At 40.6% G+C, this 16,311-nt stretch overlaps 2 protein-coding genes and 1 long non-coding RNA gene across 3 annotated transcripts; all 3 read right to left on the reverse strand.

The window, feature by feature from the left end:
• Positions 1-1,290: 1,290 nt before the first annotated feature.
• LOC108960445 lies at positions 1,291-1,885 on the reverse strand. Its single transcript, XR_001988249.2, has 2 exons — positions 1,747-1,885; positions 1,291-1,645 (listed from the first exon to the last, which is right to left on the reverse strand). It is a non-coding gene; the product is annotated as an uncharacterized LOC108960445 (long non-coding RNA).
• Positions 1,886-2,466: 581 nt separating this feature from the next.
• LOC104449934 (inositol oxygenase 1) lies at positions 2,467-6,050 on the reverse strand. Its single transcript, XM_039314841.1, has 11 exons — positions 5,829-6,050; positions 5,465-5,568; positions 4,540-4,620; positions 4,202-4,406; positions 3,943-4,002; positions 3,781-3,833; positions 3,559-3,681; positions 3,354-3,423; positions 3,165-3,243; positions 2,902-2,983; positions 2,467-2,806 (listed from the first exon to the last, which is right to left on the reverse strand). Exons 1-11 carry the CDS (start codon positions 5,857-5,859, stop codon positions 2,780-2,782), a joined length of 915 nt encoding a protein of 304 aa, XP_039170775.1. The 5' UTR covers positions 5,860-6,050; the 3' UTR covers positions 2,467-2,779.
• Positions 6,051-12,433: 6,383 nt separating this feature from the next.
• Positions 12,434-14,757, reverse strand: LOC104449938 (transcription factor bHLH87). Its single transcript, XM_010064265.3, has 3 exons — positions 14,598-14,757; positions 14,245-14,407; positions 12,434-14,132 (listed from the first exon to the last, which is right to left on the reverse strand). The coding sequence occupies exon 3, from the start codon at positions 14,041-14,043 to the stop codon at positions 12,727-12,729; it is 1,317 nt and encodes a 438-aa protein (XP_010062567.2). The 5' UTR covers positions 14,044-14,132; positions 14,245-14,407; positions 14,598-14,757; the 3' UTR covers positions 12,434-12,726.
• Between the last annotated feature and the right edge of the window lie 1,554 nt (positions 14,758-16,311).

A 16,311-nucleotide genomic window follows, 5' to 3' on the forward strand; every position in this document is an offset into this window, starting at 1 on the left:
CGGGGACCAGTTTGCTCCCATTGAATTTATGGCGTGCTTCTCAAGAAGAACGGAGATTTCATCGGCTTTCTGATCCATCCTCTTCAGTGATCCTAGCAGTTGTACTATCTCTGGTGATGGAATGAGAAGTTCAGTGAACAGTCTTTAGCATGGTTGGTTCGGAGTGCACCAAAGCAGAAGATCTGCAAAATATTTCTTACAAAGCACTTATCGTCATCCATTCCAAAAATGGGGTCGAGAAGTCTTTAAGTTCAAACCCATCAATAAATTCGGGTGGTTTGGATGCCAATCCGGGACCCCACTTTAACCAGGTCATCAGACAATTTCCATTGCTAGATCTATGATCTTATCATTGTCCCACCAAATTAGCCATAGCCCCTTAAAGAAATTCATCAATTCCTTAGTGGTCATGGGGGGCAGCTCCTCACATGGCACGGCCACGCAATTAGGCGCAAGGAATGTGACTTCTTTGTTTTTGCTCACGGAAATAGATTTACGTTGCTCGGATGACTATCTTTTGTGTCTAAGTTGGGGGACTTGTTTGGATTGATAGAGCTGAAAATCATTCTATGATTGATCTTATTTATTCACGAGATCGTAAGGTGCATTGGGTGACATTTCTATTTCGAAAAATAATTTATTTTTAGAAATAGTCTTTTTATATTTCTACTCGTTTGATAATTATATAAAATTTATATTTATGAAATAGAAAAAAATAAGAATGCATTTGGTACAACCCATAAATTTTTTTGATAACGTAATTTTTTTAATTTTTTAATTATTTTTTTAGATTTTTCTTTTTTTCCCACTCTTCTTCGCTCCTCCTTTAGCCAGCATCAAGCGATCGACGGCGGGCAGTCGGCAACTGGTGGCAGTCATAGTGCCTAGCGACACAGTGGTGACCAGTGCTTAGTGCATGGCGGGCAGCAATAGACAACAGGAAGCAGTAGGGGGCATGGAAGAAGAAGAAAAGAAAAAAAAATAAAATAAAGAAGATGGCTTATTTTTAGAAATTATTTCTAGATTTTTTTTTCTACTTTTTGTTTTTATTTTAACTTTATTTCCTGGCTACTTTTCTATTATGGAGAATAGAAATATTAGTTAACGTTACCAAATAGATTTATATTCCTTTTTTTATTTCTTAAAAAAAACAAAAAACAAAAAACAAAGAAATTGGACTGTTACCGCGCACCATTAGTGTCAAAAAGTGACGGGAGGGCTAAAGTGTAGGTTCCAATAATCCCAGGTGCATTCAGAGAATAGTAATACTTCACGAGGCGTAAAGAGGGATTGCCCAAATGAAATCATTGATGATAGAACATGAAATTATTCAACTTCATAAGAACACGTCCCTGGCTCGACAACAGGAAATTAGTGATCATGCTTACACTTATTCCAGATTTCCAAGCAACACAAGACAACGTCTTGAACAACATTAGTCAAATTCTTATTCGGATTTTCCAGCTCCTTCTTTATTCATACTATTTATTAGCAACTGTCTGAAGTAGACAGTTGATCTCTCACGGAGGGCCGGTTGTGGACTGAGTTTCAATAGGAGTAGCACAGCAGGCGCAACATGATCCCGGCGGTGGAGGTGAGCAACACACGCAAGCAGGGCATATTGGAGTGTCCGCAGTTGCTAAACCTGTTCGATGTTCATTCACACCCAAATTCAAGAGTTCAAGATCATATCTATATACTTCAGAAATCGCTTGTTTGCAAAAAGTGCCAAAGACTCGTTCTTACCTCGCTCGGTTATTCGAATGGCGTCGCAGGGCTGCAGTGGCGATAGAGCCGCGGCAAAGAAGATGAGACACAAGAAGAAGACAGAGATTGGCTTTGAACTCCCCATCTTTTATTCCTATACTGTGGTCTCCGCTGTAGTACGGTAGATGAGAGGAGTTTTGCAGAATTTATAGGGTAACATGCGTCGACATTGGACTGTAATTTGAATCGTTTTTTTTCTATGCGCAGCTAAGTTTGAACTTTGAAATGAAGGGTTTGACTTTTCCTTTGCGTGCGCATTAGTCATGGTCAGGCTTTTCGCTTGGCCTCACAATTTGAGATCTACCCCTTTTTTGCTCCTTTTGAATTGAAGATATTACGAGAAAATGATGGTCGATCAAAACAATTAAAAATAGTGATTAGTCTTCTCATAATGAAGAGTTAGATACATCACGTGAATGATTACTTTCTTTTTTGCTCCTTTTGAATTGAAGATATTACAAGAAAATGATGGTCGATCAAAACAATTAAAAATAGTGATTAGTCTTCTCATAATGATGAATTAGATTCGCATGAATCATCACTTTCTTTTTTGCTCCTTTTGAATTGAAGATATTACGAGAAAATGATGGTCGATCAAAACAATTAAAAATAGTGATTAGTCTTCTCATAATGAAGAGTTAGATACATCGCGTGAATCATTACTTTCAAATGCAGAAAGGTAAATGAAAACTTTAAATATTCAATAAATAACAGCTCTCTTTTTATTTCATCGTATCAAAGATGATTCACACCCAATTTCTAATAATGGTTAAATAGAAATGGCATTACTTTCACGAAAAATACTCCAAAGAATTAAGGTGCGGAGGGAAGCTAATCTTATTATTCCATAGAAATGCTACATGCATTCATACTAAGTAAAGATTACATGAAGCCATCACCAACAGTAATTTGAAATCTTGATCTCTAATTAACAAGGCCAGCTGATCCATAACCATGTGCTCTAGTTCTGTTTTTCTGATGGACTCCATTATCTCCGTCTCCCTCCCCCATTTCACCATCTCAGTTTTGCTTGGAAATACTGCAGAAGCATTGACAGTTTAAACAGGGTGAGAAGAGAGAGACGTAGCAATTTCTTCAAAAAAAATTGGACCATGGGTTTGGGTGATAACTCACTTTTTTAATAAGGGAGAGATAGTACGGCTTGACCTTCTCTACATCTATCCGGACTTTGCTCTTGCTATAAAGGTCATATTTGCTGTGCGCAGAAAAGTCAAAATTAGACTTTTCCATTTAGACTTTTTCTTTGATATACCATGAACACAATAAATGTGCCAGGCAATTATCATATCGTTTTTTTTTTTTTGGTCGGTAATTTATCATATCGTTTGGTTGAAATTTCTTGTGGTACCAATGGGAGAGAAGAAACTGAGACTTACTTAAATATCTGAAGCCACTTGAGATTCTCATCATCCTCCTCATTCATCAAATGCTTGTATGCTTCTGATTTATGCAAAGCTGCAATTGCATAAGCTTTTGTTAGCTTCAGTCTTTTAATGAGAAAAGATAACGGAAATGTCTCTATTTTTTTGCATTACTAATTATGGATGGTTATTGAATCTGCTTACAATAAAAGGAATGATATCTGATGATGAAGAGTGCTGCTGAAGGCAGGGTTGTTTTGTTCTCCTTGGCAACCTTATGATACAAAAACGAAAAATCAAAAACTCGAAATCATACTTACGAAAACTTAAAAAAAAAAAAAAAAATCCAAATTTAGCTCGCTGCTCGACTTGAATAAGTTGGGAATAATCAAGGCCCAAAAGGATGTACCAGATACATATAATCATCATGGCCCCATGACATCAGAATATTATTGAGTCCACATCTTTCTGAGTATACTCCATATTTGGTGTTGTATGCTGGATTGTGGTAGTCTGGATTCTCCTTGAAGTACTGTTGCCAGATCAAAAGAGGTATAAGAAATAATAATTCTAGAAATAAATCCAGATTTGTTCTGTTCTTATCATAATCAATTTCGACTGGGGAAATTACCTTGTGATGGACGATTGACTCATCAAAAGCGCAGCCCAGAGGATATGTATCTCCTGAAACTCGATCAGGCAAATATGAGAAGTTGTTCAGACAAGATGATAACTCATGATATCATTGAATTTAAACTGAATTGATAAGAATAGAGAAAACCCATTGACTCACCCACAACGGCCCACTGAGGAAGCTCCCCAAAGCTTGGATGTAGCAGCACTTTCCCAAGATCTATGACCATCAAAAGTTAAGACCCATCAGTCCACTTAATTGCTCATTCTAAGCAAAAAGATCACACAGAAGGCTATACTAATATTACTGTACAAGGCATGTCAAAGTGAAAAAACCTGATAGCACAATCTTATCTGAAACATTGTCATGGACAAGTATCCTAATCTCGAGAAATATTAGGGAAATTCTGTAGGATTACCATGAATGAGGCCAGTCAAATGAAGCCAATCCTCATTGGGGTAGTCTTTTCTGATGGCTTCAGCAGTTTGGAGCAAGTGCTCAATCTGGGGTTCATCAAGGTCAGGGTCACTCTCATCCACCACATCATTCAGCAATTCACAGCAGTCCCATATACTCATCTCCACCTTGTCCAATTTCCCATACGCCTCCCTCATTCTCTGCACCTGCCCATGCCCCAGAAAGTTAAAAAAATTGATCAATCGATGCTGATATTGTTTTTCTCCTTCTTCTTTTTTTTAATTTTGAAAAAGAAAATATGTTATGGGCCAAGAAGATATTGTTGCAGAGTTGGCTTACAAAGTCATATGTCTGGCTGATGTGATTGATCCTGTAGAAATTCTCCACCCCTGCTTGCCTCTCGCTCTCTGCATCATACTCCTGTTCACATTTCAAGGTCCAATCAATGTAGAATTCGTTAGACAAAAAGAAAGACGTCAAAACTCTGGTAAGACTATAGTGTCAAGTAGAATATAGACAGCGATATAAGCGAGAATCACCAGACCCACCTTTGGTCATGTAAAATGACAAACCTATATAAGTTTGGACGTGAAAAATACAGATGCAATTTCACAACTCTTCATGGGGGTTGGGCCAATCAAAGTTGAATTTTAATGGGCCTGGTCATGCATTTTGGGCCCATTGGGCCACATAGTGGGCTCACCAAGCTCCTTGTCGGCTTCAGTCCAAAAAGGAGTTGTTGGGCCAGAAAAAAGTCAATGGTCATCATGAAACAGATGAATGGGTACATTTATATTTATTCACGAGACATCTTACCATCTTTGAAGAGCATATGAAAGTCTTTATGATCCTAAGATTCTTCACCAACGCAAAAGGACTTTTTAGTTCTTCTACAAATTTTGTTGATGAAGGATTTATATGTGTTAAAAAATTGGTCACTTTTCACCAATCATCAGGCAAATCCCGACATGAAACTTCAGATTTTAACTCTTTGTTTTCATATATCCCCTTCACTTTTGGTGAGTCCCATACCCATCTGGGTTCATAAGAGACAAGGTCAAGGGAAGAAATTGAAATCATGCCAGATCCACCCACCATCATGGTACGGACAGTGGACCACTCCTGCTGTTTTTCTATTTTTTCTATTTCTTTCTTTCTATCTATCTTTCTTTTTTTGAGGTTCAACATACAATAGAAGTCATGGTAATTGGGACACCGAAAATTGATAAATAAATTTTTACATCCCAAAAAAAAAGAAAAAGAACCTAAATGTGTGGCCAAATGAATTTGTGTCTGGCGCTAGAAAACCACCATCTAGTACCAACTCCTTTTCTTCCTCCACAAGGACCTTCGTTTCCTCTTCCACCGCTGCCATAAACAGAGAAGAGGGTTTCCCCAGAAATCACAAGCCTGCATCCTCATGCTATATATAATGGAAAAGGAAATTAAATAAAATAAAGCAAAAAATAAAAAAAAAAAATCCATTTTCAAGGGGAAATATCCACCTTTGAGAGTTCCTTCCAACAGCTGATCAATGATAATTAACAACAGGAACTGAACATGACGTTACGAACTAAATTTGTGCACAGGAACGCTCGAATCTTCTCGGACAGACAGAGAGAATTTACCATGCTCGGGCTGATCAATGAGGATGGTCATCTCGACTCCAATTCGAGCAACAAAATACGCGAAATATTCAGCGGGGAGAGGACGATAAAAGGGGGCTTTCGAGCAGATTTCGATGCATTTTGGACTGCGGAAGATCGGGGCTATTTATATTTGGCCGGAGAAGTCCTTCCCTGGGAATTTGGAGGTCCCGAGTCCTTCCCTGAAAATTCCATCTTTCCAAAATCCCCTATTATTTTTCTATTCCATTACCATACATGAGCTACCGCTCACTTATCCACTGTCGAGTTTCAATCCCATCTATCGACAAGATTTGATTTTTTTAACTCCCCCATAAAGTTAAAACCCGGGGATTAAAAATAAAAGAAAGAATTTCAGAAAAAAGTTAGGCCACGGGGAAAAAGCTCATGCTAGTTGGCAAGAACCCCACAGAGAGAGGGAGGGAGAGATTAGGGCCAAAAACTATTTTTTTAAAAAGAAATGGGAAATAAAGATTAAGGTAATTTTCTTAATTTTTGGTGGGAGAAGGTGAGGTGATTGGTGGTGGTGGCGCAGCATAGGGTTAAAAAAATAGGAAAAATATACGGAAAATTGGGTTGAAGCAATTTGTCACTGATGGTCGGCTTAGCGTAGGAGGGAGGAGATGATTGTGTCGTTGGGGTTTGGTTTTTCTGGGCCCCACTTGACGTGGCACCCAGTCGACTTGCAACGTTACGTGTTGTCTTATTAGGCACTTGATTTTGATTTCTTTTCCCAGCTTTTGCCTCCACGCGAGCCGAATACGTTTGCCACGTAATCGAATTAATTAGATACGATAGCTTTGCGTAGTTACGTGACTCTAATAGTCACATCGCGAAAATGCAACTTCTTTCTATTTATGTAAATATAGCGCTAGAATCTTTTTTTCTCGTCTCTTTAAGAAGATTATATATTTATTTGTACTAAATCGTGATTCTTCAGTTTTCTCGTAATTTTACGAGTCAAGTTTTGTGTTATCACGGTCAACAATGAATGATCCGAAATGAATAATACAATTGGAAAGTGGCATTAAGGGATTTACGCAAAGAATTTTTTAATATAACAATCGTATATTTTTATGGAATTTTGAAAGCGTGATCGGCCTTCCATATATAAATTGATTGAGAGTTAATACCATGCTTCTAAACATGCTATGACAAGCTGAAATCAGTTGTCGTGATTAGATGATTAGATGCCTTCGTTAAGTTAGGCATGGTTCTATTTGCCTTGCTATTCTTTGGAATGACTATAGAGTGTAGGTTGATACAGTGCCTTCTCAACTTTCCAATTACCGTGCGAACTATTTTGTAAGTTATTTTTAATGGCATGGTTACTTAAATATCTCGAGGGCATGCACATTGCACACCAACAAAATCAAATTATAAATAAACGTGGACACATAATTGTGCTTGCGCATGCACAATGTTGACCCGATGCGTGACCCGGTGATAGCGACGCTGCCTATATTCTGATTTCCTTTTGAATCGACGGTCCATATTGGTTTATGAGCTGTCCCCCAGCTGCATCCCCACAGAAGCGCACGTGGACACAAGGCCGGGAAACGCCGACACGTGTCCCGGTGGGCCCGCGCGGGCGTCGCAGGAGGGGCAAAGTGGGGATAGAGAGGGAGATGAATCGCGAGGGATTCGCGAAACGATAATGATAATGTCCCGGAGGATTTGTCGCCTGGATATTTTCCATCTACGTACACGACACGATCGACGCGTTGACTGTTCTTTAGACATGCCGGGGCTCGGTTTGACCAGCGATCGCGCCTTTAAAACAGGTAAATCTCAGATCAGCCAAGGCGGTTCGACTTGGAAAGCCTGGAAATGCGGATCGGATCACGTCGCCATCCGGAGAGGAGGAGGAGGAGGATTGGATTTTGACTAAGTTATCGCCATCTTTGGAGAAAAGGAATGGAGGGGATTACGATGAGTTTTTAGCTCGATTCATGCTTCAAGAGCGGATGAGAATTCCAATTCTGACATCGAAGCTTTTTGCGTATTTAGATTTGGAACTCTTCCCTTTTTCCAACATGATCACGTAGTCCTCCTTATCTCCCCCTCTCTCCGTGATCTTTCAAATTAAAATCACCCTCTGTTTTATATTCTTTACTATAATCAGCCTCTCTGTAATATTCTCATGCATAGAATCTTTATCGATTTTCTCCTCTCCTTTTTTTTGGGGCACGTGCAACTATTATTAATAAAAATATCAATATTACGACAAATTAATATATTTACATAAATTTACCACAAAATTAACTTTTTTACTCTAAAAAGCCCAAACTAATATATTTATGACATATCTACTAATAAATAGCTGAATTTGATGACACGCTATTAATTAGTATATCAATTTTAGATTTTTCGTAATATTAATTTTTAGTGAAAATATTCTCCTCAAATTCTTCTCAACGTTCAAACATTCAGTAATTTACGATGAATATAATTTCGAAACGGATAGGAAGAACATCGGTTCTTCATTCGTTACCGGGGATGGTGCATGAGCGGGTCTTCCTTGACTAGATGCCAAAGTCGCCGCGAACTGCGTCACGCCCCAGAAAACTTGCGGTGCACGGCGCGAGCAGAGTGGTGTGTCGGTCCGTTCTCTGATAACAAACTGTCAGACAGCCTTGTTGGCCCAATCGGGCGACAACAGATGACGAGAAACGGCCGCACGAACGCCCGCGCACGACATCCGTTCCCGACATGAACGAGCGAAGGGAGTTTTGTTTTCTTGGCCGACGAGACGGGCCGCTCTGCAGCCGCCGTGCAGCCTTCGGGGAGCCTGGAAAAGGCCAAAAATCTGCAGTCGTCTCTCGGAGCCGACTCCATCGGATCGGCCTAAACGACGTCACCTTATAGCCATTCGACCACACGGGCTTTTTTCAGGCCCAAAGCCGCTGATCTTGATTGCTAGGTCCGCCCGCCATTCGCGGAAGTTTTGAAGATGGGCCGCAACGATGGATTTCGAATGAAATAGCATAGGACAGAGAAGAAAAATTGGGTAGGATGACTTCTGATCCGTCATTGCACCTACCGATACGCGATCGGAAAGGACCATTCTACATTTTGTTTGTTAACTCCGCCGACCCCATTGTCAACGAGTGCTGGTCTAGCTTGAGCCCAACTTGACTGGGCAACGGCTGTTTGTTCTGAACTGTCATAGTCATTGTATTGGTACACGCGAAAAGCCCCATTAGTTGGGAACTTGAGGGCAGACCGGGCATAGGTGCGGCTAGACCCTTTGATTTGAGCAAAGGCCTCGCCTCATCCGAGATTTTGTCATGATCCCGGAACACATCCGGCGCACCTAATGCTTGGAAACTCCAACTTTTTGCAACCCAGGGTCCGCACTAGTATAGTATGGGGTGGATTGGGCCCATTTCTACTACAGATGATGAAATTGAAAACCAGTATTCGGAAATATGAAAATGTGCATCTCTCTCTACTCTACCCGCATTCGGATCTACGGACTCCCCGCCGAAAATAAAATCTCGACCCGGCTGTCCTCGACCAGATTGGATGAAAATTCGGGTCAAGCTCACTAAGAAGGTCTAAATCAGAATCCGCTAAGGGTCTGCATAGGTCCCGTGTAAATCAGACCGAATTGCCCAATTCCGAAAGTTCCCAATTTCACAAAATTGATAGTCAATAACCAGTATGATTTTCGATTCCTTGTGTAGAATTGGGCTGACGGAACCAGCCAATTTATGTTTTTTTATGAAGCTTGGGTCGCATTTCAATCCCGATCCTTTTCACAAATTCTTCTCTCTCACGCCGGCACATTACGAAGTCTTGCTCTTTAACTCGATGAACTTCGGACTCTTCTTCGCGCCTTCTTCATTTTCTACCCCCAAGCCGACACGAGCACAATCCCAACACAACAAAAACCAGAGAAAAGAATAGCCGACGACCAAATAAAACCCACCATACATACATCCCTCTTCTTCTAGAACTTGCCGATTAAAAGAAACGTTCTTTAATTGCAGCTCCCTGAATTCGCATGCTGCTTTAACCGTCGAGATAATAGTCCTCTTGTAAAAGGAAAAAAAAAAAAACCACCAGTTTTCGTATGGACAGGGTCAGTTCTTGATTTCACAAACGGGGGACTGACCCTAATCTATTCGGTTTCGAGTTTTAGGATGGGAGCTTATCACCCATAGAATCCTTGAAGCTAGAGGGTGAAACGACCTCCTCAGGCTTCCCACTATCTAAGGGCAAAGAAAAACGAATAAGATCAACTGGCTCAATTTCCTAATGGAATATGCTGTCAGCCCAGAAAAAAACAATAACAATAATGACGATCACGTCTCTCGTCTATCCTCATATCTCTCTCTCTCTCTCTCTCTCTCTCTCTCTCTCTCGATCTCGAGACGCGCTGTCACGAGGATGTATCCATGAAAAGGGGAAGGAGAAGGGGGGAAGGACAGTGGGAGGGTTGTTGACGAACGAGATCTGTTCAGGCAGGTCCGTGGGATATCAGCACACACCCACATATTGCACTAATAAACAACTGATGTCCCCGATCCATTATTTGTCCAAAGTCAAGTTTTCCAGCTCCGTGCTAGGAGCAGCCGCACGAAAGCAACCAATCGCAATCCGAAGCCCCAAAAAATCTCTTCAGCACGCCCCACAAGTTGCAAATCATCGGTTGGAGAGGGATAGAGAGGGAGAGAGAAGAACCGAACCGAGAGATCCGGGATGCTTTTTTGCACACCAGAACAGAAATTGCCTAAATTTAGCAAGCAGTCCCAGCCACCAAACACGCTCACTTGATTCGATCATCGCCGTTTTGCTCCTCCAATTGGAAAGATTGGTTTATTTTCAGACGTGGGATCGACCCACCTAAACCCCATATTGTGTCAACTATGCGTAAGCATGGACCTCTATGTAGTCATTACACGGTATTTATACGAACATGTGCGGACAATATCCAGGGCATGATGAGCGTAGTTTAAGTTGTGGAGAGCGCCGGATCGCAAGATCGGTGGTGTTCATTCATAAGAACCTTGCAACCGGCACGGGATCCGCTGGAGCCTATGATGTCTGATAAAAATTGCGTGCATCGCCCTGGACAGCAGTCCGGTTCGGATTTCTAGAGCACTATAAATGGAGGTTACAGTGCCAATACATCATCCACACTGCCCTATTCCCCTTTCAATATTTTACCTTAAAAACAAAGACCTAACCAATGGACGAGCCAAGCCTTGCATGAGGCATAAAAATCCTTTCTCGGTCTTGCTTTAGAAAATTAAAACGAAAAAGAATTATACAGGAGCTAAGCGTGCCTAGGCGGGTCGATCAAGCTCAAGAAGGGAATACGGTTTGGGCTCGCCCATTTTGCCCTTTGTGCCTCCGCGTAGGCCGCCAAGGCCGGTCGACCTAGACCTAATATGTAGATAAGTCCAATCTATAGTGCTTCACGAGGGAATTTTTTTCCTACCAGAAAACGATATTTACCATAATGAGAAAGAGTGTATTCACTTATATATCCACTTAAATTTTTTTAGAAGGGTTGACGATGCCCTACTTAAGAAATTACGTATATAAGTTTCAATGCCCCTCCTTTTGTCTCGTCGTTTAAATTAATTATTATTACAAATTGATATTTAAAAGATAAGTGTGCATTCAATTGTCAAATCAAGCCTTTGGATTATTAGCCGCAATGGTTTCTCATAATTTTTTTTCAAAAGTACTAAAAACATGTCAAGTTCGAACAACAGCTAGCCTCAGGAAAATCCAAACGATTACGAGAACCATGATTGCCAAAAATCTGTCGAAAACCCTAATGACAATAGGCGTCGGGACAAGACCCATTAACGACCGCTGAAGCACGACCACAAAAGCACAGATTGCATAGCTCCAAGAACTTCTTGAATGGTTCCGAATTTTTTAATTCAGTTTCCAGCTCCCGAACACGAAGCCACCAGCCAAAAAAGAAGAATGAAGGCATGTGCGGAGCAATACGATGGAAGGGGGTGGCTTTATCGAGAGCACGCTTTGGATTGAATCAAGGAGACAAAGGACCGAGCCCCATTTCTTATTGAGAGAATGTCTTTGGCATTGGTTAGCCCAAAAGAAATCGGTTTAGTTATTGGTAAGAGAGCAGCATATAAAGATCTCCAAGAAAAAGAGAGGGCTCTAAGTACATGCATGGGGCAGAGTGAGACAGTCCCACCGATTCAAACGAAAAAGTTGAACGAAAAGTCTCGATTGCTTTCCGACCCATGAACTGAAGATGATAATAATCATAGCAGCTATAATTGCTAAGCCCCTTTTCACCCGGAAAAAGGCCTTGCAAAGCTGAGAGATGCATTTAGTATATTTTGACTTTGCTTTTTGACAGTAAAAAAGTTTGTCATCATCATCTCTTTTTGACAGCAAAATGTGTTTATAGTGGAAGCTGCGAGATTTCAAAAGGTGAAAGAGATAACACCCTAAGAAATGCCATGATGAGCAGAGATAACGTGCATCATTTGGTTAGGCTTTCAACTCCAAATCACATGGTAATGTTATGGTGAAGGCCATCGTTAGAAACCTTGGCTAGTCGAAACCATTGCACTTACGAGCCACAACTGGACTTACAAACATGAAATGTATTTTGAGAGGAGACGGTCATTACAAAGAATTCAAAGACATGATTAGCAGAAAGATTAGATTTTTTTTTTTTTGAGTCAGATCTATTGTAGGCTTGAACAAAAATCCTCGTCACAAATGCAGTCAACGGTAGGATTAGATCATCCATGGCGATCATCCATTCTTCGACAATTGCGTGGTCCATTGATCGCAACCCGAATCCAATCCGCGCAGACGCTGTCCATGCAATAACCGCTCGAAAGCCGTGCAAAAAAGGAGAGGTCAAACCTAACCTTCCTCAGTGAGGATGAAATGGGTTGACAAAAGGGTTTTGGAGATCATGATGATGACTTTGCATGGGAACAAAAGAGTGGCCAAAAGGCAAAGAAGAGAACGCAAAGCTGTTGTTGTTATCCTTGGCAAAGCTCTCAAGCGCCTTCACTTGGGACTGAAGGAACTTGAGGTAGCTAGCGGCCTCGTCGAGCATCGACGCCGTGTCCATCTTGCTCCCGCCGGGGACCAGCATCTGCAAAACCCTTATCCGCTCGCTGATCTTCTCCCTCCTTTGCCTTGCCGCCACCGTCTGCGGGTCACTCGATATCCTCACATTTTTCCTCCTTGGCTTCTCCACCGCCTCGAAGCCCAAGTTCACGGGCCTGAAGGCTGCAGCCTGGTAGATCATTTCCTTCATCTGGGCAATGACTTCCGGGTCTGGCTCTTGGTCTACGGAGGAATAAGACCCGGATGATGACGGCTGTTGCTGAAAGTTGATGTTCTTCGATGACGAAGAGGTCGTCGGCGTGGTGAAGATTTGCTTTTGCGACCGGGGCCTCTTGTTAGGCCTTGATGGGACCTCAGAGACAAGCTTGAATCCTCCTCCGGCATGAGAATCCGGTTCAAAAAGGTTATTCATGTTGCCGAAGTTGACGTTCTTTCTCTTGGAGAAAAACGACGTCGTTCCGTTAGCCGCTTTGTCTGCGGATGTATGACCTGAGGCCATATTGGCTTCATGGCTGGGATGATGATGCACGTGATCAGACTCTCCAGTTGATACTGCTGTTCTTGCGGAAGAAGTGTTGGCGAAGTTGCTCCAAAAGCTTCCAGATTCAGAGAAAATAACGTTGGATACGATGCTGTCCTCTTCGATGGATGTGTCCGCGTCGATAGTGTTATGATTGGTTCCAGAGAGGAAGCAGTCGAACTCGCTGGAAACGCCGACATTCTTGGCTATAGGAGGAGCTGCCGTAAATGTGTTCATGGAGCAAAAGTTACTGACCAGACATGGCGAGAGCTCGACCGCCGAGTTGGAAAAGACACCCATGGCCTCCTCCATCATAGGTGGAGCGACTGGATGAGGCATTATTTCAGGGCTAGAGTTGGCAATTTGTTTCACCTTTTGAAGCTCAATATTATCTGAATTATTCTTGAACGTGCCAGCTAACTCCACAAGAAGATGATGATGATGATCTGTGTTACCACCACCACTAAATCCACAGCTGTTTGATTTGGACTTGGTGTTGAAGCTCCCGTTATTGTTCTGTTGCTGATTAATGCTCCAAAGCGACGTCAGGTTGTCCGCGACTTGCACGCTTCTTGGCCACCCAAAATCCTCCATCACTGATGATATCAATATTGATCGCACTAATCTGTGCACACTCTTGAAAAATGACCCAAAAAGATATCCAGGCGATCGCTTATTTATTCCTGCAATTTTCGGGCACAGGCGAAAAAGTTTCAGAGCTTGTTCCCTTCAGAAACGAAAGAAATAGAAAGCTATAGAGGAGCTTCCAATCATAATTAGGAGTACAGTTATTACCTGATCCAGTTTCATGCCTCTGCAACTTATGGATCTCCAAGAAAAGGAATGTTTAGTGATGAATAGAGATGGGAGAAACTCTTTTTGACTTGTGATAAAAGGTTATGACATTGATGACTCCATCTGTCCCGTATATATATCCATCATATCATTGAGGATTGCTCTGAGGAAAAAGAAAATAAAAACACAATTGCTCACGTCAGTTTGGCAACTGAAAGTTGTCTTCCAATTTGTAAAAGCAAATCAAATCCTTGCAGTTTCAAGTTGAAGACCCAGAAAATAAAGAAAAAGAAATAGATTGAAAAGCAAACCAAAAAGAAAAATAGGAAAAAATATGTGATTGTTGTACTTACATGAGAGAAGAAGTTGAAAAGCTAGCCTATGCATGAGACGTTGATCAGCTGAGGTTGATGAGAGCGCCTTTTGATCTAGTACACAAGTGTGTTCCTGTGGAAGACTAGGTTTGTATAAATAGAGATAAGATACAGATGATGGAGACATGACTCAATTTTTTTATTTATTTATAATATTCACGCATAGTACTTGAACAGGTTCAAAATGAAAAAAATTATAAGCTCAATGTGACAATAGCAATATTTTTATGAGAGTAATGGCATCGGAAATGATAAGGGTTTTGGGTGTTTGGTCAGTTTTTGGTGGATGTGTAAGAGAGTAGAGTAGCGCATGTTTGCAGAGGGAGAGCATGAGGTTTCAGAGAGGAATTTTTTTTTGAATATTTGGAAAAAGTAATGAATTATTCTTTGTCATGTTCTTTTCTTTTTCTTATTAATTTATCGTATATGGTGGGGAAAGATCTGACCTACTTTTGGGTCCATTTGCTCATGCTATTCCATGCGCTCTGTAAAGTTTCTGCGAGCTTGCAGGGTTCAAGTAAGCATCTTTTTAACAGTGATTCTCTCTTTTGAACTATTAATCATGGATTAATCATAGCACTTTATGTTTGCTTTCTAAGTGGTGCTTTTCATGCGGTCAACAAGCCCCTTGTAACCGATAATTCAATGTGGAGCCTAGCTTAGCTTTGCTTTGCTTTTTTATCCCTCAAAAGGTGTGTTCTTTCAATCTTAGTAGCTTTGCAAATTCCCTTACCCGTCCCAGGCTTTGAAGAGCTGTTCTCACAGACACAGACAAGTGATGTTCCTTAAAGAATTTTTCGCTTACAAAATAGATTCACAAATGAAAAAAAAAAAAATGAATATTTAGACTTATGATCGTTAAGACATGGTAAAAATTTCTGAAATTATTTTATAATCGAGTAGTAGGAATTCTAATATTGATATTGTGTAATTGTATGTCATTGATGATTCCCATGCTTACTACAATTTATAAATTTTCTGTGTTGATTGATTGCTTCATGTTCTCAATTTAGAACTTGTGATTCGAGAGGGTAAAAGAATTAATGACACTTTATAGATAAACAAGTAAATAGGAACCAAAGGTTTTGCCACTCAATTTCGAATTTTTGGTTGGTTTTTTGCAAAATGTTGGACTATGCATATTTTTATTTGTGTATTGTGCTCGAATAGGCTTTTAGATTGACGTGAGAGTGACAAAAACATGATTGTATATGTTATTAGAATCCTGATTAGTAAGATGCTAGAACATTTATGTATACACGTACATACATAATTCTCAATAAAATTTCCATCTCTTGTGTGTTTGCTGAACTCACGCAAAATGTGATTATTTTATTTCAGTTTTATAGGGAGAAAATATAGCATGCTTGTGATTTTTCATTAGGTAACACGAAGTAATGTCAATTATCAAATACAACATTCACAAAAAATCTTGTATTTTAAATAGTCCTATTACGATACAAAGCATAACTTGTTCAGAACACAATTGATGTGACTTCATAGAAACATTATTTTACAAAACAACTATGGCAACACAAACTTTTCTAACATAATTTCAAGGAAAATTATGATATATACAAGACGGCATCTTGAACCGCATTTATTACCAACTGGGATATTCAACCGAGATTAGAACAAGACATCCCAGTTCAAACGTCCAAACAATCATCGAGTTTGTTATCAGTATCCGCAC

This window comes from Eucalyptus grandis, chromosome 6 (genome assembly GCF_016545825.1).
Source record: "Eucalyptus grandis isolate ANBG69807.140 chromosome 6, ASM1654582v1, whole genome shotgun sequence".
NCBI classification, from domain to species: Eukaryota; Viridiplantae; Streptophyta; class Magnoliopsida; order Myrtales; family Myrtaceae; genus Eucalyptus; species Eucalyptus grandis.